The 25,354-nt window shown below is 40.2% G+C and overlaps 1 protein-coding gene across 1 annotated transcript; it reads right to left on the bottom strand.

Moving 5' to 3' along the window:
- Nucleotides 1-20,110: 20,110 nt before the first annotated feature.
- On the bottom strand, nt 20,111-24,043 carry LOC147628205 (putative polygalacturonase). The gene is made up of 6 exons (XM_086813259.1): nt 23,126-24,043; nt 21,979-22,099; nt 21,648-21,822; nt 21,481-21,551; nt 20,584-21,369; nt 20,111-20,467 (listed from the first exon to the last, which is right to left on the bottom strand). Exons 1-5 carry the CDS (start codon nt 23,453-23,455, stop codon nt 20,723-20,725), a joined length of 1,344 nt encoding a protein of 447 aa, XP_086669385.1. The 5' UTR covers nt 23,456-24,043; the 3' UTR covers nt 20,111-20,467; nt 20,584-20,722.
- Between the last annotated feature and the right edge of the window lie 1,311 nt (nt 24,044-25,354).

A 25,354-nucleotide genomic window follows, 5' to 3' on the forward strand; every position in this document is an offset into this window, starting at 1 on the left:
TTGAAATTTGCGATGTGTGGGCGGTGGTGGGGGCCTGACCTTCACGAGATCAACCCTCTCGGCAGTCTGCTTCGTGCGAGCCATGTTCTTGAAGAAGATAAAACAAGAATAGAATGAAAACTAAAGACTCTAAACTTATATTTATAACTTCAAAAACTGAAAATATAGCTTATATTTATATTTTTATAGAATGAAAATAAATAACTCTTAAATTTTTTAGTAATTTTTATTATATTTAGTAATTTCCTTATTTATAAGATCTCCTCTGGCGATGCAACATCTCACTAATTTCCTAGGGTTTCTAGAACTTCGTTTTAAAGTAATGTAATTTTTAGAGTAATTTGTATTATATTTTTTTAGTAAAGATAAAATTTTCATCAAAACTTCTAAATTCATTGAAATTTTATACACTCATGGTCTTTCATGCATACATGTGTGAAAATCCTAAATCCATATGAGGCGTGTGAATAAAAAAATAATGCTTTCGATAAACTTGAAAAACTATATGAGAGAAAAAGATAATAACACCCAAGATATTGAGAAAGAAACATCAAATTATCCTTGTATTATTAAAAACACTTCTCATAGATTACAAGTACATTGAAACACATGTTTACAATGCATCATATGATTTACTCAAATCATATTATCCATATTCAAAAAATTGAAGGCATCACCATTATTACGAATCCTTCGTAGTACAAGTCTCAAATCCTTGTCCATAAGAGTGATGCGCTTCGCATGAATAGCTGTCAACTGACCATCATGCATGAGGTCCACCGAATATGCCTCAGCTGCTTCTTGAAGAGCTAGCAATGCTTGGGCTGACCATCGCTGCACATTGTTGACTGTAGAACTAAGTCTTGCATACAACCTATTACGAGACATTCACTGGAGATCTTGCAATATCTCTCTCACCAGTCTTGCAAATGGCGCCCTCGGTATGATTAAGTTTGTGATTTTCTAATACTTTCTTATTTCTCAAAGAGCAGTAGTGCCTGGTCTCCATCTACGCTTCTTGTGTGATGTGGCGGATGTGGATGCGTTGTACCTGTAGTAGTGCCTCCTGGATTGTCAGATTGAGTGCGCTCACTATCAGTCTCCGTTGGTATATTGACATGGGGATGTGTTGGGCGAGTCTTAGTAGGGTTCCTCTTAGCACTTTGCTTGGTGCGTGCCATGTTTTGAAAGCTAGAAGACTAATGTCTCACCACTTATAAGCACTTATAAGTAATACTTTGGTCAACTTTAGTGGTCAACTTTAGTCAAGTTTAAAAATAACACAACTGTTCACACACAAGTATGCATATACTCTCACATAAAATCATTTAATATTATGGTTATAGTTAGTGAGATTATGGGTGATATATCACATTGGTTTACAAGCTCTATGTGAAAGCCATTTTGGTTTAGTAGAGTAATACTTGCATCAACAAAAAATTACAGAGTTTCAACTTACATTTGCTCATTTGAAACACTTGACTCTCGGGTTTTCCACTTGCTTCCCTCTCTTTCTTGACTCATCAACCATTCAGCATGTTTCTCTCTACTTGGTGAATTCTCAAATCGTGCCTTTCTAACCTCACATATGACTCTGTGTATTGCCTGTGATCCATTGGACATAGGTTTCTTCTCCTCTAACCTTATTACTATCTTTCTATACCACCATAGAAGTAACTGTTTCTTTGGATTGACATCCAGTAGTAGTGAGAACAACTATACCAACTCCTTTGACAGGATATGAGGAACCATTTGCACATGTGACGGTTCCTGCACTTGGGACAGATTCCAAAGATGAGAACAAACCTTTTTGTGAAGTAATGTGCTTACTAGCACCACTGTCAAAGTACCAAGCATCTGATTATGCCACTGACATGCATACATCATGAACAGAAGGGTCATAACTGCAATGTACAGTCCATGCCCAATCATGCAGTGATCAAGCTCTAACAGACAAGCATAAGGATGAGAAATTTCAATAGAAGACCAATTCAAACAAAACTTCTAAGGCTAAGGATGATTCTGAAAAGCTAAATAAGGCGACTTGTTGGTATTGCAAGAAGCCTGACCATGCCATTAAAAATTCCTTTAAACTTCAAAATAATAAAAAGAAGAAAAAGGAATCCACAGATAAGGGTAAGAAATTTCAAGGGAAGACCAATTCAAACAAAACTTCTAAGGCTAAGGGTGATTCTAAAAAGCCAAAGAGGGTGACTTGTTGGTATTGCACAAGGAGCCTGACCATGCCATTAAAAATTTCTTTAAACTTCCAAAACAATTGGTTTCTTGACAATGTTGCTTCTAAGCACATAACTTCTCAAAGAAGTTTGGTCTAAGATATGGAGACTTCATAAGTTGGTGGTCACATTGTTATGTGACCACCAATGCCTCTTACCTCAAAGGTATTGCTTCTAAGCACATAACTTCTCAAAGAAGTTTGGTCTAAGATATGGAGACTTCATAAGTTGGTGGTCACATTGTTATGTGTGCCAACAATGCCTCTTACCTCAAAGGTATTGGTGAGATTATTCTCATTTTACAGTTAGTGGTGAGGATATTTATCTTTTAAGGTGATTTTTGTTCTAAGAATTCAAAAGAATCTAACTTCTATGCCCACTCTAGCAAGGGGGTCTTAAAACGCTAAATTTGTAGATAAATGCGTTATCTGTCCTATTGTTGACAGATAACAGGAGGATCTTTAAGCACTGATGGTTTGTATAAATTAGACATGTATGATAAGTGTGATGTTGCTTGTCTAGCAAACACTTTTAATACAATGAAAGATACCCAATTGTGGTATGCTAGGTTTAACCACACTTCTATTAGTCGTTTGATGCTTTTGCAGAAACATAGGATGTTAGAGAATCTTCCTTAACTTGATCCACCACCAAGATATGTGTTGCATTCTTTGGGAAAAGTTGACGAGAAAGTTTACCACCAAGGATGAATCCTACACAAACATATCTCCAAGGATGATGGATGTACATCCATCTTGATGACAAGGTAATGAAATGCATTTTTATTGGATATAGTGCTGAGCAAAGGTTATTGTCTCCCACAATCCTCTCAAAAACAAGATTATTGTTATTAGGGATGTCATTTTTGCATAGGATTCTGTCCATGACACAAACATATCTGATATGTTATTACTCATGCTAGTATTTGTTGATTCTCAACAGATTTTACTACTGACCCTTGCTTATTTGCAAGGGGGGAATGCTCATCAAGGACTTGATGCACTAACTTTAGATTAGTTGGATGATACAAGTTCATCAATGAATCTAGTTTTATGCCTTAATGGGTTAGAAGCACCTTGTAGGATAGAAAACTATATGCTCCTTTGCAGAGAGTAGAACCAAATTTGGTGCTAGAACCATTTCTTTAACATATTGTTAAGTTTGCATTTCTTAGTTCTCTACATGATGAGGCTTTTGAAGAGGCTCAAGAAGATCCACCAAATCAGGTAAAATCCATACAAGATGAGATTCATGCCATTCAAAAAATGGTACTTGGGATTTAGTGGATCCAACACTTGACAAGAAAGCTATTGGTTTCAAGTGGGCTTTCAAAGTCAAGAGAAAGTCAGATGGATCTGTTGGACATATTCAAGGCTAGACTTGTTATGCCCAACACAAAGGGATTGATTATGATGAAACTTTTGCTCCCACTTCCCGTATGACTATATTATGGATGGAAAGTACACCAATTGGACATCAAAACAATGTTACTGAATGGTGACTTGTAGGAAGAAGTTTATGCAAGTTAACCAGCTAGATTTACCCAGCTTGGTTAAGATCAGCTTGTATGCAAGCTTAATAAAGATTTATATAGTTTGAAACAAGCTCCCAGAGCTTGGTACCCAAAGATTCATACCAAGCTCCCAGAGCTTGGTACCCAAAGATTCATGCCTACTTGATTGGATAGAGATTTAAAAATTGTCCTTCGAAAAGCACTTGATATGTGAAAAAAAAACACATGATTTGCTTCTTGTCATTCACTATGTAAAGTTAACATACTATAGTGACATGCACCAATGAGGATTTTATTACAGCTTTCAAGGTTGATCTTGCCTCAAATTTTGAGATGTCAAATCTTGTTCTTTTACACTACTACTTGGGCATATAGTTTATATAACAAGATGATGGTATAGTTATTAAGCAGTCAAAGTATATCAAGAGATTGCTCAAGAGGTCTAATATGGAAAGTTGCAAACCAATCTCTACGCGAATGAAACCTAGTCGGTGAACCATTCAACATAACCACTTATGAACAAGCTATTGGATCCCTAATCTATTTGTGCAACTCACGGCTAGACATCCAGTATGGTGTGTCATAGCTTTCAAAGTTTATACAAGAAATTAAACGTATCTTTAGATACTTACAAGACCTTGGATTGCTCTATGCTTACAAGGCACTCAAGACCGTGGATTGCTCTATGCTTACAAGGCACTCAAGACCTTGGATTGCTCTATGATAAGGGGGGTGATTTAAAATTGCAAAGCTTTCAAAGTTTATACAAGAAATTAAACGTATCTTTACATACTTACAAGACACTCATCAAGACCTTGGATTGCTCTATGCTAAGGGATTTAGTGGATCTAACACTTGACAAGAAAGCTATTGGTTTCAAGTGGGCTTTCAAAGTCAAGAGAAAGGCAGATGGATCTATTGGACATATTCAAGGCTAGACTTGTTATGCCCAACACAAAGGGATTGATTATGATGAAACTTTTGCTCCCACTTCCTGTATGACTATATTATGGATGGAAAGTACACCAATTGGACATTAAAACAATGTTACTGAATGGTGACTTGTAGGAAGAAGTTTATGCAAGTTAACCAGCTAGATTTACCCAGCTTGGTTAAGATGCAAGCTTAATAAAGATTTATATAGTTTGAAACAAGCTCCCAGATTCATGCCTTTTTGATTGGATAGAGATTTCAAAATTGTCCTTCGAAAAGCACTTGATATGTGAAAAAAAACACATGATTTGCTTCTTGTCATTCACTATGTAAAGTTGACATACTATAGTGACATGCACCAATGAGGATTTTACTACACCTTTCAAGGTTGATCTTGTCTCAAATTTTGAGATGTCAAATCTTGTTCTTTTACACTACTACTTGGGCATGTAGTTTATATAACAAGATGATGGTATAGTTATTAAGCAGTCAAAGTATATCAAGAGATTGCTCAAGAGGTGTAATATGGAAAGTTGCAAACCAATCTCTACACCAATGAAACCTAGTCGGTGAACCATTCAACATAACCACTTATGAACAAGCTATTGGATCCCTAATCTATTTGTGCAACTCACGGCTAGACATCTAGTATGGTGTGTCATAGCTTTCAAAGTTTATACAAGAAATTAAACGTATCTTTAGATACTTACAAGACCTTGGATTGCTCTATGCTTACAAGGCACTCAAGACCTTGGATTGCTCTATGATAAGGGGGTGATTTAAAATTGCAAAGCTTTCAAAGTTTATACAAGAAATTAAACGTATCTTTACATACTTACAAGACACTCAAGACCTTGGATTTCTCTATGCTAAGGGGGGTGATTTAAAACTGCAGGCCTTTAATGATTCGGGATGGGCAAGTGATTACGATATGCAATAAGGGGGGTAATTTAAAATTGCAAGCCTTTAGTGATTCAGATTGAGCAAGTGATTATGATACATGATAATCCACATTTACAAACTACTTCTGTCTTGGCAATTCCTGCATATCTTGACTAAGCAAGAAGTAACCAACTATGGCAACATCATCCTGTGAAGCTAAATACACAGCAACATTCACTGTGATAGTTGGCTGTGTATTGTTAAGAAAATTGATGGAGGATCTTGATGTCCCTTCAAACACCCTTACTCCTATTCTTAGTAGAAGTTAGAGTGCAATGGCACTTGCAAAGGATACTGTCTTTCATGCTAGGACCAAGCACATGGAAGTGCATTACCACTATGTCAAAGAGGAGAGGCTCCATGCAAGAGATATCAATCCGATCTATTATAGTACACATGACAATGTGGCAAATCTTTTTACTAAGCCTTATCACGTGAAAAGTTTGAGGCCTTCCATAAAGCTTTGGGCCTCTTCCTTTTCAGAGACATATCCGCAATCCATTCAACATTGTGTTGTGCAATCACTGTCTCTCTATTGTGCTCCCTCCCTCCCTCCCTCCCTCCCTCTCTCTCTCTCTCTCTCTCTCTCTCTCTCTCTCTCTCTCTCTCTCTCTCTCTCTCTCTCTCTGTGTGAAGCACCATGTAATCTTAACATGGTATTAGAGCTTGGGTGATATTTCCCCTACATATTTTCTTCTTCTCTTCACCCACATGAATGCTTTTTCTCTCTACCTCACAAAAACCCACCTCTACTCACTTTAATGTAGCTATATCTGTCGAGAGCTTCTCACATGCATGTATGTATGTATATACATGTGTGTGTGTGTATACATGGATGTACATATATACATGTATGTATGTATATATATGTGTGTGTGCGTGTGTGTGTGTGTGTGTGTGTGTGTGTGTGTGTGCGTGTGTGTGTGTGTGTGTGTGTGTGTGTGTGTGGTGAGGACCATTCACACATAAATCACTTTTTAGACAATGACCATATATAATTTAAGAGAATCTTAGCCAAAACTTCTAAGAATATTTTATTTAAACTTTTTTGATAGCCTCTTTTCCCCTCTAAATTTAGCCAAATGAAAGAGCATTATTTTTGTGGATTGGTTGGACTAATCACTATAAAGAATGGATAGTCCTAATACTATTGAAATTTGTTTAAGAAATTTGTAACACAATCTATTGCCCTCTCAAGGCTAATAAATAAAATCAATAGTTCCTTTAGACTAAGGATCAGCATAGTGTATTTAAACATATTAAAGATTTCCTTATTTAATGCCTCATTTCAATTTCCCTAAATTTTAAGACAATATTCTATATTTTTGCATGTTGTGGAAGAAGTCATTATCACATGTTGCTTAGCACATAAACTACATTAAAAAAGCTATCATCTATACATTTTACCAATAAAAATTTGCTACTTCTACAAGCCAAGTACTTGAGCACATCTATCTAGCCCTTAGTTTAAATCCAAATGTATTCAAATAAATTTCAAGGTAGTGTTTTAATCCAAATATATTCCAAGGTAGTATTTTTTGTTAAACAAAAAGCTACCAAAATGATGCTTAATTTATTGCAGTCCCTAGTTTGTTTCATAAATGGATTTTCATTTTTCAAGAATTTGATTATCAAACCCTCCTATGTTACAAAGTGTTGTAGATGGTGTGATAGAAATAGGTGCCTTGATGATGAGGGAGAAAAATGCTTTAAAAAACAAAATAGAGCTCCTTAATGCAAGCATTTTTAAAGTTTATGTCAAGCATCTTGATACTAGCATAATACCACAATAATATGCATACACATCCCTATTTTAGAGAAAGATTAATGTCCTAAAATTTGGAATATGAATAAAAAATATTGAGTAAAAATCTTAGAGTGCGGAGTATGTAGCTTTGGAAGTATCTTATAATTAACAAGGAGTAAAAGTCTTAAAGATAAGGTGATGTGCTTTTCTAAGGGAGGTAGTGAGCCTTTAATAAAGTTTATTGATTTAGAATAGCATCTTAGCAGTAGCATGACTATCTAGAAGACTTTGTAGGTATTTGTGGTTTTAATTAATCCAGGTTTTTCTTTGAAATATACCTTTGCTCAATAGTCTAGCTTCCCAAAAGTATATATGTAGTCATTTATATGGTAGTGACGTGTGTGGATGTAGGCTAAAAATGGGCCAAGCTACTTTTTCCCTCCTTAGGAGGTTTTTTTCTCAAGCATGTGTACACACTCTTATGAGTGAGTAAGTGACCTTCTTATGACCTTATTACGTCACTTCACTTATTCTCGTTAACTAGTTTGAGTGTTGTGCTTTTCTCTATCTGTTAGTTATGTTGCATCTATATGTGTGTTGCTACCTTTGTCTCCACTCTAACAATTGGTATCAGATAAGGTTCTCTTAGCCCTCACCCCTCATCATAACCTCGTCTAGCTACTCTTCTTATTGTCTCAGATTCCATTCGTATGCTATAAGGTTTTTGCAAACAACCTGAGGGATTGTTAATTCAAACTATTTTTGATCAATTTTAGATTTTCAACAGTGTAACAGCATAAATTTCATTGTCATCGACTTTTGCATCTTTGAGCTCATCATTAAAACAACTTCATCAGCATCATCCTCATCATTGTAATTGACTTTTACATCATTTGCTAGTAACATTTCTACACTGTACACCCTACCAATTTTTATTCTTCTTTTTGTAGAGCTAGTATCACTATCTAAAGTACATATACTATCATATGTTAGTGAGAACAGGTGTTTTAATGCTAATAACAACATTGAAAAGACATTTGGCAACTAATACATAATGTATCATATAGGAATAGAATGGGTAATTGGTTCTGTCCAGCTTATCCTCAACGAAAAGCATCCCAAATACATTATTGCCTGCCACTTCAATATGAAAATAACGAGTCTTTGACATAAAATGCAAATGTCCAACCTGCAAGTATTGTCAATGCCCACTGAATGTAACCAAGATGGTGCTAGTAGATCATTGATGACACCTTCAAAGACCTCAGATGTAATTGTGGCATTTGCCTTCACACTTCCCATAGTGGGAAAGTTGGGTGGGATGGTAGGGATACACATACATATGTATTGGTGCCACTTTCCATGAAAAAGGAGCATTGTTTCTCATATTCGCTCATGTAAAATTACCAAGCAGGCTTGGGATGCGCTTGATGCACTTTAGAAGGTGTATAACAAGGCACGTGTGGCCTACTTGCATAAGTAGTTAGAATTCAAGCATATAAATGAGGGAGACTTGACGGACAAGTTTCTTTACAAGAATCAAAGATCTTAGAGAGAAACTTGCATGTATTGATGAGGCCTATTTGAATAGTTCGTTGGTGTATACTATTCTCTTAGCTTTACCAAATTCATACCAAGTTTTTGCATCCACACTATGGCTTATGATGAAGGGTAACCCTAATCCCCTTACATCTAATGAGTTGGTTGCAGTACACTTATAAGAAGAGAAATCACGATAAAACCAAAATGTTGTGCATGTGGGAGATCATAGATTCGTTTGCTAGTCAAAAAGGTAAAGGTAAGGCTTCACTTAGGCCTAAAGCCAAATGTAGAATTAGCCCAGCCTTTTGAAAATGATGCTAAAAAAGGGGCTGATAAGCCTAAGACGAAAGAAAAATGTAACTATTGTTAGGGAAGCCATGCCATTATATATTAATAAACGTACAAAATCGCTAGAGAAGGAAAAGAAGAAAGAGTCGGACATGGTTGTGTTGGGATACATCAGCATTAGTGCTGAAAAGAAGGAGTAAGTGAACTATGCACATGATGATTAGACATTCATTGTGCACTCCAATTATGACCCTTCATCATACTGAAAAGAAGGAGTTAATGAACTATGCATTCATTGTGCACTACAGTTATGACCCTCTTTTGTCCATAATTGTATGATGTTCTTAGCCCTCACCTAATCTATTGTGTTTGAGGAAAACTATCCTGGAGGCTCAAAGTCAAATTTGAGCCTCTTGTAGTCTATTTTGTGTAAAGATGATGTCTTTAGAAGCTAAAACTATTACTTGAGACTCTCTCATGAAATATCTATTTGAATACAATTCCCCACAAGGCTTAAAGTCTAGTTTGAGCCTCTCATATAGTGATGAAAAATAGACTTCACACATGATAAAATATGAGAGGCTCAAACTCAAGTTTGAGCCTCTAAGGGAATTTCCTTCCCATAACATAGACTATGAATGGATCAAGTGTAAATTTCGGCCTTAAGAAACATTGCCTTCACAAATGAGAGGCTCAAACTTTAGTTTGGACCTCAAGGGACTTGAGTTTTAGAATTGTGTTAAAATCATGATTTTTTTCCAAAATTCCTAAATTGGATTAGTTATGACCCTTCGTCATGCTGAAAAGAAGTCAGTGAACTACAGATTCATTGTGCACTATAGTTATGACCTCTTTTGTCCATGATATATGCATGTCAGTGATGCATGATCATGATTATTATTTTGATATAGTGGTGCTAGCAAGCACATTTCTCAACATGATTTATTTTTCTACCTTGAGCCTGCTTCTCAAGGAGGCACAATCGAGTGAAAGGAGTTGGTAAGGTTGTGGTCACTACTGCAAATGGTGGGACAATCATTCTCTCAGAAGTCTTATTTGTGCCAAGCATTAAAAAGAACTTGTTGTCACCCTCTGCCATTGCTAGGGTAGGCCTAGTGGTTAGATTTGTTGATGTTAGGTGTATGATTCATGGTTGGAGTGATGGAGACATCACTGTGGTATGAGCCATGGGCTTTATAGGTTGGACATGTATGAGAGATTGGTATAATGGTTGTTGAGTTTCTACCACATGTGTTATGAGTGATGCATGTAGCTATGGCCTGATCGCTTTGGTCGCTTAAATTTTGGCAGTTTGTTGCACCTTAAAAGGTAAGAGATGGTGTAAGAGTTGTTAAAGTTTGTAGCCTCTCACAAACATGTTTGTGAGGGGTGTATTTTGGGCAAAGATGCAATGGGCATCATTCTTGAAAGATGGATCAGTAAGGACAAACACATTTGTGAGGGTTGTATTTTGGGCAAATATGCGATGGGCATCATTCTTGAAAGATGGATCAATAAGGGCTATCCCCATAAAATTACAACTTATATATAGTGATGTATGTCGTTTGAGTCTTCAATTGATCATTTGGAGCAATATGAATAACAACATGTTTATCTTGGACTTGAGTAAGATTGTCACTTATATATTCCTCCCATTTTCTCAAGGGAGAGAGAAGCACCAGAGCATCAGTGCAAGCTTGAAGAGCAATAAATTGGAAGGCTATAAAATAATTTCTTTTTGGAGATTTAGGTAAATGATAATTAACAGGCTCAATGTCAATGCCAAAATGTGCAAAAGCCCGAGAAGGATGATGACATTCAGAAGTATCAAGAATGCAAGCATAAGGATTTGGATCATAAACATGCACACTATCACATTGGCCATCTTCATCTATAGTCACCATAAGCATCATCGTTCACTGAAGATTGACAATGTATCAACACATGAGAGATAAATGGAATCTCCTACGAAATCATTAACTATGAAATCCCAAAGGTCACTAAAGTCATCCTCATAAGTATGGTCTACCTCCATCAACACTAGATCTAAGAAAATGTCCAAGTAAAATGCAAAACTCTCTAGATCCATATGTATAATCCTACCTCCCCTACGAGGGCTCACCATAGTAAAGTTATCACTACTCCCATGCTCAATGCTGATTGCTCAAATATATGCACTATACCCACACGAACGCTGCCAGTAGAGCTAGTAGTAGTGATATCATGAATGTCCCCACATGTGAAATTCCTAAAAGAATAGTCTGACACATCTAACACAAGAGACTCAGGACTATGCTCCTAAAGAATAGCATGACACATCTAACACAAGAGACTCAGGCCTATGCTCATAGGTATCCCATGTGAGGTATCACTAACCTCATGATGAGTATTAATGGATCTAATGGATGCATCACTAATTGAATGTTGTCATCACTAATCGAATGTTGATTGACATAATCATCACTAATCGAATGCTGGTCGACATAATCATCAAATGCATCCTTATGATCCCTGAGAAGGTAGGTATGCCTAGATGTATCAACACTCATAATGCTCAATGTCATCCATGCCCTCGCGAGATTATGGCCACATGATCTAGCTCACACACATCACTATCACATACATCATCATGTGCATGTGGTGTCATCATGTGCATATGTATCACTATCATCATGCACATGTATATATCATCATGCACATGTATATATCATCATGTGCACATGTGTGTAATATATCAATATCATCATGTGTGTGTGTGTGTGTGTGTGTGCGTGTGTATGTGTGTATGTGTGTATGATACATCATCATGTGTGTGAGTATACAATACAACATCATCATCATGTTTACATGATCTAGCTCACACACATCACTATCACATACATCATCATCATGTGCATGTGTCCATGTCATCATGTGCATATGTATCACTATCATCATGTGTGTGTGTGTGTGTGTGTGTGATATATCATCTTGTATAATACATCATCATTATCTAGATCCGTGTCGATGCAGTCTACACCATCATGGCAGCTCGAGTGTAGGATATTCTAACAAGTCACCAAAAGAAAACTCGTCCAATCTGAACCATCTGTGTTAAGGTAACCAAGCAATGAGTCAATGAAGTCGCTATGGGTGGAACACTTGGACCATTTGGCACGTACATCCACCTCATCGAACAAATGCCTCAAGTGGCTAGGCATCAAACCCTCAAGCTCGAGCATTCACGTGTGACATAAGTATGCCACCTCATCATATCATGAAGTCAATGAATGAGTACATCCACCTCATCGAACAAATGCCTCAAGTGGCTAGGCATCAAACCCTCAAGCTCGAGCATTCACGTGTGACATAAGTATGCCGCCTCATCATATCATGAAGTCAATGAATGAGTACATCCACCTCATCGAACAAATGCCTCAAGTGGCTAGGCATCAAACCCTCAAGCTCGAGCATTCACGTGTGACATAAGTATGCCGCCTCATCATATCATGAAGTCAATGAATGAGTGTCTAGAGATCTAAGCCTTGAAGTGCCAAAGTTATGTATGAATGTGGCAAAAGGTACGTGTTCAAAGATACCAAATGGTAGCTCAAAATATCAAGCGTAGAGCCATGATAATAGTGCATGAGTACGTCTCCCCCATGATCTGTATCTGAAATGATGTCGAAGTGATGTCCATAATGATGGAGATCACACCATGGCAATCAACTGAAGGGTAGAAATAGTAGCCCACGATCGTGTGTGAACAATCTCTATAAAATACTCAAAGTGTGCGCATCAAGCCCGCGATGCGCGCTAAGCGTGTAAATAAAGGCTAGAAATGCACAACAAACTCACACCTCATGTGAACAAGCCCAAGCAAAATCACCGAAACTGTTCCCAAATCACCTACATATAAACAGCCCATATGTACATGCCAAAAATCCACCAAAACTGCTCCCAAATCACCCACATGTAAACAGCCCCTATGTACATGCAAAAAATGTGCCAAGAAGCCTCAACATACACCCTTCATGCCCTTCATGTGAAATGCCCAAGTGTAATGGACCGCTAAAAGAGGAATAATGGCTCTACAAGCTATGGATGGGTAAAAGAACAAAGGATGCGGACAAGAGGTGTAGATTTTAATGGCAACAATATAGTAAAAACCTTAGAATTGGTAACATCGTGTGTTGGGTTTTTATTTAATTAAATGCAGGAAAAGATTTTGGTCGCACAATGTGTAAACAGTTAGCAACTTAGGGGTTAGGAGAATTAAGAAGAAGCCTCTATGGCAACTTCCTTTCACCTCACGGTGCTATGGCAACATCTTCCTGCTCCTTCCAGAACTCCGAACGAAAAGCTCTTTTAAGCTCAGTGATGTTGCGCAACATCACTGACGGCCTCCTCTGTGCCTCTTGTTCTTCCCAAGCTGCTGCCTCTTCTCTGTCTAGACGAGAGCTATGGCCAGCAACAACCTAGAGCTCTTAAGCTCAATGAATGATGGTGCACATCTCACAAGCGAGGGTAGCTACTTGCTACTTCTCAAGCGATGGCAGGGTACTTTTGCTGCACTTATCCCATAGCCCGAGAGTCTGGCAGACTTAATGACGGTTGAGGCCTTGTCTTGTCGCCTTCTTGTTGGGAGTCTTGCCAGCTCCAGCGATGGCTGAGGCCTCCTTCTTGTTGTGGGTAGGGAAGAGGATCCACCTTTCCTTGCCTATACATGTTGATGCCTTGCTACTGTTAGTGGCTTTTACTTAGGTTTTTCTTTTAGTCGGCTGATCGTTTTGCTCGTCATCGCCTACAAAGCCACTCTTCAGTGACTTGCCATGTTTGATAGAAAAATGGCCACCTTGATTAAGGCTTTAATTGTTGCCCCTCTATCCATCAATTCTATGTTGCCTGTTCAAGTTCACAAGCTTGTGTTAAGGTTTTGTCTTTAGCATGCTTGTCCAGTTGCATCAACCAAAAGTGTGAAACAAGAGTGTGAAACATGTATTGTTGTACCACATTGTTGTTGATCACACATCGCTATGTTGCACTTCAAGTAATGCTTTGCACTTGACTTCAAACACGGAATCTTGTTTCTTTGTAGTACCTAATGGCATATGTTATAAGGTAAGTAGATCAGTTTGTAAGCTTTCTTTTTTTCATGTTTTACTTTTTTCCTCTCCAAATTGATATTGTATGCAAGTATGAAATCACGAGCACCGGTTGTGCACTTGTGCTTATACCAAAAGGGTTGGGTTCAACTCCCAATAGGGTTTTACAAATGAAAATATTATTTAGATGTTGTTACGTTTCAATCAAACTTATGGATCTCTAGTCAAGTTGTTGTAACTATTAACCAATCTGGTAGAGGTTAACCAACAACTTATCTCTTCTTAATTATTATTGATTGTTGTAAATCACTATTTTTTTAAGGTTTATCAAGATAAGTACTTATAAGTTGTTATTAGTGACTTTCTTAATCAATAACTATCTAAATTGTCTGAGATCATTTCAAATCATCAAATTGTTGCCATAATCTTGTAATATTTTCATCAAGATTCAATAGTCTTACTTTCTTACATCAAATTAAGCAAGAATATAATAGTCATGTTTATCTTGCATCAAATTTAATAGTATTTTTTAAACTTAAAGCTTTAAGTTTTTACAATTTCTCTTGGAAAAACACAATTTCTTATAGAATTGATCAAGATTTAAAAAAAATAATCAAGAATTAATCACTCTTTTGTTAGAAGTCATCTCTTGTCTAGTTTTATACACCAGGGTCTTTGTTGTGGGTGTACCCGCCCTTATGAGGTGTTTTTATCATTTTTCCTCACTCCTTGTATTTTTTCCTTATTTTTTTTCATTTTCAGTGGTGTGGAGGGATGCCAGAGGTTGGCAGGAGCACTGAGTGCTTGGCCGACTGGCCCATTTGCAGACATGTGATTGGCCGACTGTCCAACAGCAGTCGTGGACCTCTGTACTGCTGGCCGACTGGATGTATGCAGTCGTGGGCCTCATTTATTGCTGGTCGATTGATGATGCAGTCATGGATTGTCTTTTTTAGCAGGCCGACTGCTCATATGGGGGCATATAAATAGGCCCCTAACCCCCATGCCATTTCTGTATCATACTCCGGGATCTTCTTGTGTATATAGAGCAGAGTTGCACGCCTATATCTCTCTCTCTCTTGTGCTGTATTTTTTTGCATGCGTTTTACTCTTGTGTTCCCAGATCTGGTCATCATCTCTGTTGCCTATTCTGACATGGTATCAGAGCCCTAGGCTCTAGATAGTTCTTGGGATTTGTGTGAGCAAGAGGGAGACTGTTGTGTGGCTGATTGGTGGACTGTTTGGGACTGTTCGGGAAGAGGAGATGCAAGAGGACGGCGGGCTGATTTGCTGGATAGCCACTTTGCAGGTATTAGTTCTTCTTTGTTCCCACCCACTCACCCTTTTCAGAGTACATCCTCGCAATGGAAGATCTGTTTGAGATGGTTGAGAGGCATGTGAAGATCCCGACACTCCCCACGTTCCCGGTGGACCGTCATCACGGTCGAAAGTAGAGGAAGGGGAGTTACCGTCAACCCGAAAGGACCGGGAGGCTCAGACACAGATGTGGGATCGTGTCAATGCCAGGGTCCGTTCGTTTATCTTTCTCAACTGCACACCGTAGGTAATCAATCATGTAAAGCACATGACGTTGGCCAGAGGTATATGGCAGCATTTGGCCTCTCTTTACAACAGGGTATCGCCCATGAAGAGGATTTCCTTGGAAGTACAGATGCGGGTTATGAGCCCTGCAAAGTCGTCGACGATGCGGGAGCATATTAACAAGCTGCAGGCTCTTCAGCAGCAGCAGGAAGTTCTTCAGGCTGGGAAGGAGATATCGTCAGAGGACATGGCCATAACGTTGCTGTCACACTTGCCCTCTCAGTACTCAACATTTTACTCATCTTTGATTACCAGTGTGGCAGGCTCAGCACCATCACGGGGGACGAGCTTGTGCCCATGGTCCTGGACCAGGAGGAACAATTCACGAACCCTCCTCAGGGTGGAGGTTCGGAGGCCTTAACTGGCCAACGATCGAAAGGCCGTAACACGGGCAAAGGGAAGGCTTCGTCGGAGAAGTCTTCTGAGAAGAAGTCCGTTACTGACCGCGAGAAACTAAAGGCAGAGAGGACCTGTAATGATTGTGGCGAGAAAGGCCACTATTGGAGACAGTGTCCCAAGCGGAAGACCGAGAAGGGTGAAGATTCCTCAGCAGCAATCATGAAGACTCCGGCTTTTGTGCACATGGAGGTGGTGGATACTGTTGTTTCATTTTCTTCAGGCAAGGAGGAGATTGGAGGACTTTCCGCAAACGGATACTCGGGAGTGGATTCTAGATAGTGGTGCTTCCAGGCACATGACTCCTTCCCGTTCCGGTTTACAGGATCTCTGCAAGCTTTCTGGTCACATTGTTACTGGGGATACGTCCACTATCCCAGTTCATAGTGAGGGCAGGATGGAGATAGTTCCCGATGGCAGAGGGGGGAAGCATTCCTCCCAGGTGTTGTATGTTCTGGCACTTGGTTTTCATCTATTGTCAGTGCATCAGGTTTGTAAGACTGGCGTACGGGTGGAGTTTGATGAGCATTTTGTTGCTCTCCGGGACAAAGCAACTGGCCAAGTGGTTTGAGAAGGCGGAGTGGAGAATGGAGTTTATAACCTTTCAGCACTCTCTCTCCCAGGTCCTCAGGTTTGTGATGAGTGGCAGTTTGGTAATGGCCACTTAAGTGTGGATACGCTGCAGGTGCAGGCTTTCTGGGAGGACCAGATGGTGGAGAGCTTACCAGTAGATAGCAGCAGTTGGCAGGAACTCTCCAGTACTGATGTTGGTAGTTGTGTTCGTCAGTCAGAGGAAACTAAACAAGTAACATATGCTCTGATGTCTCATAGTATTCGGGACAAAGAAACTCTTGTAGATGAGGATGTTCTTTCCACGGGGACCTTTCGAAAAGCCAGGCAGGTGGCAGTTGATTACTTGCAGAAGGAGGTGGTTTCTCCAGGCTTAGTGGTTCCGGATTCAGAGGGGGTGGTTGACAGGTTTTAGAAGGCCTTGCGTGGTCTTCAGCAGGTTTCCAGGACTTGTTTTTGCACCGTAAAAGGTGTTGATCCTTGTGAGCAGTGTGATGCCTCTTTGACTCAGAAGAAGCAGAATGGTTCATTGATCTGGTTGATGGACACCAGATTGGACGGGAGCTTCCTGATGAGGCAGTTGAGCTCATGGTTGCGAATGACTCTTTGGGAGGCAGGATTGCGTTTCCTGTGGTTTCTGCGGCATGCCAAGGATCATGGACTCTTATAGACAGGAGGGGGATTGTTGGATGGAGTCCGACTCCACGGTTGGAGTGACTCAGTTTGGGGAGGAGATCCGACACGAGGAGATCTACTTCAAGTCCAGGAGCAGTTTTACGGAGCAGTAAGAGGCAGTCATCTTTTGCCTTGTCACACTGACAGAGGCAGAGTATCGGGCTGCTTGTGATGCTACTTGTGAGGTGATGAGGATGCAGAGGTTGCATTGCAGGTTTGGGCTTCCACTGGAGGAACCCATGGTCATTCAGAGGCACTTTGTTCGTGAACAGATCGTTGCTGATAACATCTTGCTAGAGTTCGACGGAGGACAGTACGGTGGACCTCTTCACGAAGTCGCTATCTCTCAGGATTTGCTCAGGCGGCACCCCAGCTCCCTGTAGTTGGTTTCACAGCCAGGAGCTGAGAGGGGGTGTTAGAAGTCATCTCCTGTCTAGTTTTATACACCAAGGCCTTTGTTGTGGGTGTGCCCGCCCTTATGAGGTGTTATATCATTTTTCCTCACTCCTCCTATTTTTTTCCTATTTTTCTCCATTTTCCAGTGGTGTGGAGGGATGCCAGAGGTTGGCAGGAGCACTGAGTGGCTGGCCGACTTGCCCATCAGCAGACATGTGACTGGCCGACTGCCCAACAGCAGTCGTGGACCTCTGTACCGCTGGGGCCGATTGGATGTATGTAGTCGTGGGCCTCATTTATTGCTGGCCGACTGATGATGCAGTCGTGGAGACTGCCTTTTTCAGCAAGCCGACTGCTCATATGGGGCCATATAAATAGGTCCCCAGTCCCCATACCATTTGTGTATCATACTCCGGGATCTTATTGTGTATATAGAGCAGAGTTACACGCCTATATCTCTCTCTCTTGTGCTGTATTTTTCTGCATGCGTTTTGCTCTTGTGTTCCCAAATCTCGTCATCTCCGCTGCGTATTCTGACATCTTTAAGTTTTGCACCAAGATTTGCTAATTTTTACATATAATCTTACAAAGTTTACAAATCTCCATTAAAATTTTTATAATTGTACTTTGCATAGCACATAAAATGGTATACAGTTTGTAATAGATTTATAAATTGCACTACTTTGCACAATAAACTTCACATAAATCTATAACAAAACTGTAAGCTACACACAAATTTGCTCCAATCTATTACCAAATCATAATCTATACCTCTTCTTGATGGACTCTATACCAAGATTTGTACAGCAACCCAACAATTCTCTCCAAACTACTAATATTCTTTAGAAACTAAGCAAATGTGAAAGAAAACTAGGATTTATGGATAGATCTTGAGCACAAAAGTCGCTAATTAAGAAACTATACACTAAACTCAAAGAATAAGGTTTTTGAAAGTGGTAATTAGCATAGATTTAAAAATGACTAACACTAAACTCAATGTTAATCCATACAAATCAAGATAATAGTAATCTTGAAAAACTGTGTAAAACTTAATTTGAAAATGATTGAGTTTTAATCACCACGAAAATCAAAGCCAAACTATAAGATCAAAGCAAAGCTATCAAGATCAAAGCAAAGCTCTAATACCAATAAAAGAAAAGGAGCTGCTCAAAGCATGGAGTACACAAAATAGGCCAATGAAAGGAAGGGAGAGAGGAGACTTATTTACATGGAGTCTAGAGACATGTAGATATCATTTACATAAGAGTGTAAGACATGGGAGAAGGTCTCCATGGAAGCTTGAAAGCTCCAAGATATATGTGTAACTTGATCAAAAGGTACAATAGCCTAGACCAAAGTCACTTATATAGTACTTGGTCTAGGCCAATGAAAGGAAAGAAGGGAGAGGAGACTTGCTTACATGGAGTCTAGAGACATGTAGATATCGGTTACATAGAGTCTAAGACATGGGAGAAAGTCTCCATGGAAGCTTGAAAGTTCCAAGATATGTGTAATGCGATCAAAAAGGTGCAACAATCTAGACCAAGGTCACTTATTTAGTGCTTAGCCATTCACACTAGTTAACAATATACCCATGCCAAATCTATGCCCACAGGACCAAGATCTATGTACCTTGCCCAAACGCATACATGTGCGTGTGTATATAAAATTGCTTCATTACAACACCTTGCTCCTCTTAACAATTGAAGGATCTTCTTCATCAAGTCTTCTCAAAGTTGCAAGTCTTAAAGAATATAATTTCTATTTTGTACGCATAGAATATCAAGCCAATTCTTTTGTTATCACTCTTAATTATAGATCACTAGTTAAAGCACACCCCAATGTTCACCCTTACTAACTGGTTTAAGAGATCATTTTGCTTTTTGTCCGTGCACACTTTTTGTCAAACGTGTTCTCCATTACCAAACAACAAGACAACTGGTGATTTACCTTGACCAGGGTTGGTGCTACATTGAAGCGAAACGTTTGTTACACCTAGTTTTTAAAAAATGGCATTCACAGATTAGCCTAAGAGCTTGCTTACGTAAATGTAATGACCTCATGTATTGCGATGGGGGGCTTGAATCTTGGCGTTGCATTACAGACTGTGTAAGGTACTCTACGATGGGGACCTGGAAACTAAGGTTGCATTTAGAGATTTGGTCAGGTTTCAAGAAGCAACACAAGGGTGGAAATTGGACATTATTGTAATTCCCTGCACTACATACAGCTTCAAATTGCTCTATGGTGTGTACTTTAGACCCACTGGTAATTGAAGTACCTTCAAGCATACAAAGAGAGCTTAAAGCCACATTTTGTAGAAGCTTGACCCAACACCCTTCATTGAGAGATTGATGGCCATTTGCAAGCTTAACATTAACGTATTGAGATATCGAATTCACCTTTAAAAGAAAAACAAGTATTGAACTAAAAGCCTGACAAAGCTGTACACTCTTATCTACACTGTTCCACATGAATCAACACGATAGAACACCATCATCTTATCTACTGTTCCACATGAATCAACACGATAGATCACCACCTCCACCACAGTTTGAATAGAGTTGTGGGGGAGGGCACATGCAAAGCTCCTCTCTTTACTCGCACTTGAGGTTGCCATGAAAGCCAGATTCCCTTCATTATTTTCGTTTTCACCACCTCCACCACAGTTTGAATAGAGTTGTGGGGGAGGGCACATGCAAAGCTCCTCTCTTTACTCGCACTTGAGGTTGCCATGAAAGCCAGATTCCCTTCATTATTTTCGTTTTCATTTTTAGGACTCCAAGGCTGTGACCATTTAGAGGTTATTCGACGGCATGGCTGTGTGACCGCAAAGCTGATCTTGTGAGCTTTGCAAGTCAGAGCACACGAGAGGAGACACGGAAGACGCAGCACCTTGTACATACATACATGACCAGGAGCTCGGCATTGAGAGGTTCAAAGAGATGTTCGAGAGGCAGATGTTGAGAAGGGGCGATTCTTGGAGACCCAGAAACCTACCTGCAGATGAGATCTGAAGACCCACTATGTTCTCAATGACTATATCTTTGACAAAAGGAATGGCAGCGGGGTCGAAGTTGCCATCAGGATGTTCCCCTGCATTGGCTGTGATATCGATTGCTTTCTGGACTGTGTCCATCATCATCCCGGAAATGGTGACGTTTGTGACATAGCCACCCCGCCCAGGAGCAGTTTTCACCCTTATGCCTGTGCCCGTGTTGAAGACATGGACGTCCTCGATGTACACATCCCTTATGCCACCCGACATTTCACTACCGATTGCTATGCCGGAAAACGGGGTCGTGCCCATGACGCGCCGGACGATGATGTTTGCGCTTGGGCGGCCGAAAGCAATCCCATATTCATCCCAACCACTCTTGAGAGCAATCAAGTCATCCCCATTGCTGATGTAGCAGTCCTCGATGCAGACGTTCGTGCTGGAGTCTGTCACACTGCATAACATTAGGGTTTTGCTGCTGTGTCTGCCATACTTCATGTGTGTAGACTTCACGTAAAGGAATCCTGCACTCGAAATACACACTTGACCTTGATTACCTGGATCAATGCCGTCTGTGTTTGGAGACGTTCTTGGTGCAAATATCGACACGCCTTTCACGACCACATCGCTGCAACACGAAAGCAGCATCAGACTCTTGATTCAGAAACTTCTCACCATCAATCACTGTCCATTGACACAAGAATGTGGAATCCCGCTAACATACTCGCAGTACACCGGATGGACATTCCAGAAGGGCGAGTTTCTTAACACAACATTTGAGATTATAATCCTCTGAGAGCTGACAAACTCCACGAGGTGCCCACGTGTATGCTCTAATGTGTGGTTGTACCACATCTCCCACCAACCTGATCCTTGCCCATCAATGGTCCCATTTTCACCTGCAGAGATAATCTCACCTGTAAATCCTGGATTTGTAGAAATCCACCATCCTTGACAACAAATTAAGGCTGATATCCCCTGCTCGTCAAAAGGGGAGGGAGGGAGAGGGAGAGGGAGAGGGGGTGCATTTGTTATAAATCTTTATCCAAACTCACCTGTAATGACTACGTCATTAAGGTTTTCCCCATGGATCAAACTGATGTGTCTCCCACCAGGGCGTTCTCGGCCCCTACCATAGGATGGCAACGGATCTATCACAGGCCAGTCTGCGGTGTTCTGCTTGATAATGAAGCATTAGAAATTCAGGTAAAAAGGTCAAAGAGACCTTTGAGTTGTAAACATGAACATGAAGACCACCATAGATGGCAAAAGCTTGCTATGTTACATACGATACATGACTAAGTAGCCATGTTGAACAACATACCGAAAGTTAAAAATCATAACGGAAGTTACACAAGATACCTTTGCAGTACAATAATGCAGATTACCATACATGGAAAAGGCGATTCATATAGATCCTCACCTTCAATTGAAGGCAAGCAGCACGAATGAAGAGATATCAAACAACATACTTAGCACCTATACACACACACACACGTGCACACAAACAAGTCCATACACTCACGTACACAGCACATGCAGGCGCGCGCGCACACACGTACGTGTGAGTCCATACACTCACGTACACAGCACATGCAGGCACACATGCACACTCATGCGTGTATTCGCGTATGCACACACCCGGATACACATGTATGCCCTTTGTGCATGTTCATATGCAGGCACACATTCACACTCATGCACGTATTCACGCACCCGCACACCCGAAGACACATGTATGCCCTTTGCACACATGCACGTACACACCTGTGTGCACGTGTATGCATGGGTGTGCATGGAGTATGAACGTATGTGCACCACACGAGACCACGCTTGCCATGTTGAACAGAGTACCAAAAGCAAAGACTAACATAGCTTGTTATAAAAAATGAGAGATGGCAAAGCTTACAATGCCAAGCAGGATACATTTCAAGTTACGGATGCTGTTGCAAAGCTTACAATGTCAAACAAGGTGCAGTTGGAGATTACCAATGCAAATCTGCCCATTCCAACGCTCCAAGCACATGCGTGCACACACGCTTATGCCAATGTATGGATGCATGTATGCAGACACAAAGTAAGCGCGCGCACGTACATGCACACCAAAATTTTACATAATGCGGGCGAAAAGTTCACCAGTTATCAACAGTAAAGACTAACATATACAAAAATGTTAGAAGAAATCGTTTAGTGGAGACTCACCTGAGAGGCCAGGATGACTGCACCCTTCTGCAGATACAGTGTGAAACTGCTCGTGAGGTTGAAGCTTCCTGTGAGCCATGTTCCCCGTGGGATGTTGAGCTGTGAGCCTCCCTGTGCGGAAAATCGTTGAAGATGAGCGACGGCCGCTTGGAAAGAATGTGTGTTGAGGGTCACACCATCTCCGATCGCTCCAAATTCTGCAACAGAAGTAGAGTGCGTCCTCCGGGGTAGCATCCGGCCATCAAGACAATCCTGTGCAGAGCTCAAGTAGAGGTGAATCGCCAAGGCAATCTCGAAAACGAGTGGCCAGAGGATCCATGGCCTGTTCATTCTTAGGCTTTCTGGAGAGTTTCTTCAAGCAGAGAAGTTTGGCTGCAAGCAGAGAAGCTGGAGTTTCTCCAAAAGGGTTTCTAGATGCACAGAAACTAGGTTTCTATGAATGCAAAGGAAATAAGGGTTTCTACAACTAACAAAGAAGCTAAGGGCTTTAACAAATAGGTTACCAGAGCTAGAGCTACCGCGACTGGGGTTTCTAAAACCAGGGCATCCGAATGCGGAGGAGAGCTAGGGCTTAGAATAGAAGGTTTCTGAATGGAAAGAGCTAGGGTTTCTTGAATCAAAATCTGTTGGATGGGGCAAAGGCAGGGTTTCTGCAACTAGGGTTTCTGGATGGAGCAAAGCAGCGAGGATTTCTGCAATAAGGTTCCTACAATTAGGGTTTGAGGATGGAGAGAAGCTAGGGTTTCTGGTAGAACGGCTTGCTGTGTAATGCAGCTCTTCATGTGGTCATGAGGGGAAGTGTGGAGGTTGAGAAGGGGTTGAGATTCGAGAACCTGAGCTGATCAAAGTAACAACAAGCTAACGGTTCCTTTTTTTGTGCTTCTGATGGCAACAGCTGCCATCTACCTCTTGCGAATGCTTCCACAACACAATTCAATTATTTCAATTTTCAATACCAAGAAAAGCCCACAATCTTGCTGACAGGCCAATCATAAAATAGAATAAAAAAGAATTTTGGCATCTTACAGATAGATCATAGTACCCAATGCAATGCTTGGAAAACACGTTTTTTCCAACCAGTCAAAATAAAGGCAATGCTTTTTTAATAAAAAAAATTGTGTTAAATTTTAAAAAACATTGTGTTAAATTTTTGTAATGAAAAATACAAGGAATGTCGAATTTTACTTGGGAATTTTAAATTTCAACCCAAGAAACTACATTGCAAATCGGGTTCTTTGAGCACTACTCATGGTGGTGCACGTGGTGCCCATTCAGCTTCTCGATTGTTCGTGAGTGGGATAGAAATAACCAGCCGTGTACCTATCGACTCCAGTGAAGAGGTGACAAGCGAGTGTGGTAGGAGGATGACCAGGAGCGACAAGGATAAGGAGGAGGATGAGTGGGAGGCGGAGTGACAGGCAGACGAGGAGGAGTGTGAGGGAGATGGGAGTTGGGAGTCGGGACCTTAGAAACCTAAGGTTTCAATTAATTAATCAGGCCCATTAATTGCAACTGTGGCTATTGGGTACTTCAATTATTGCCCCCTCCCATCAGCTTCTTCTTAGGATTGATGCCTTAGCTTTTCTATCCAAAACAGACGACGGAAGTGTGTGAACACCTTTACATAAAATATCATGGTCTTGGGTCCTAGGAAACTAAATCCCATCCATTGATTGGTGAAGCCTTATTTTCACAAAATGTACCTCTTAATTTCACAAGATGTTGCCACAACAACATTGGGAATTTTACTCAAATAAAAGCAAATTAATTGAGGACACATCAGCATATAGAAGACTTATTAAAACTTGACACACTAGAACTTAGAATGTTTAAAAATAGAAAGACTTATTAAAACTTGACACATTAGCACTTAGAATGTTCAAAAAATAGAAGGCTTATTAAAATTTGGCACATCAACACATAGAATGTAAATATAGATGAAAACTTGACACATCACCAAGTAGAATCCAAAAAAAAGTTCCACTTCCAAGACAATGACGATAGGGAAAATGACAAGAGATGTCCTTTCTAGTCGGAATTCTTGGTGGCATAGCTCCCAACCTACGGCTAGTGGCCACATCACTAAGAGTTTCTCTCGAGAAAGGACCTACTTCGTCATAATCTAGGCCACTAAACTTTGACAAAATTAAGCCTCCTATGGCATAGTTGAGTGAGCTCGTAGTTACCTTTTGGAAAAGTAAAAAAAAATTAAAAGTGATGTCAAAACTT

The sequence above is a fragment of the Cibotium barometz genome, chromosome 19, assembly GCF_041138505.1.
Source record: "Cibotium barometz isolate CiBa-2024 chromosome 19, ASM4113850v1, whole genome shotgun sequence".
Lineage (NCBI taxonomy): Eukaryota > Viridiplantae > Streptophyta > Polypodiopsida > Cyatheales > Cibotiaceae > Cibotium > Cibotium barometz.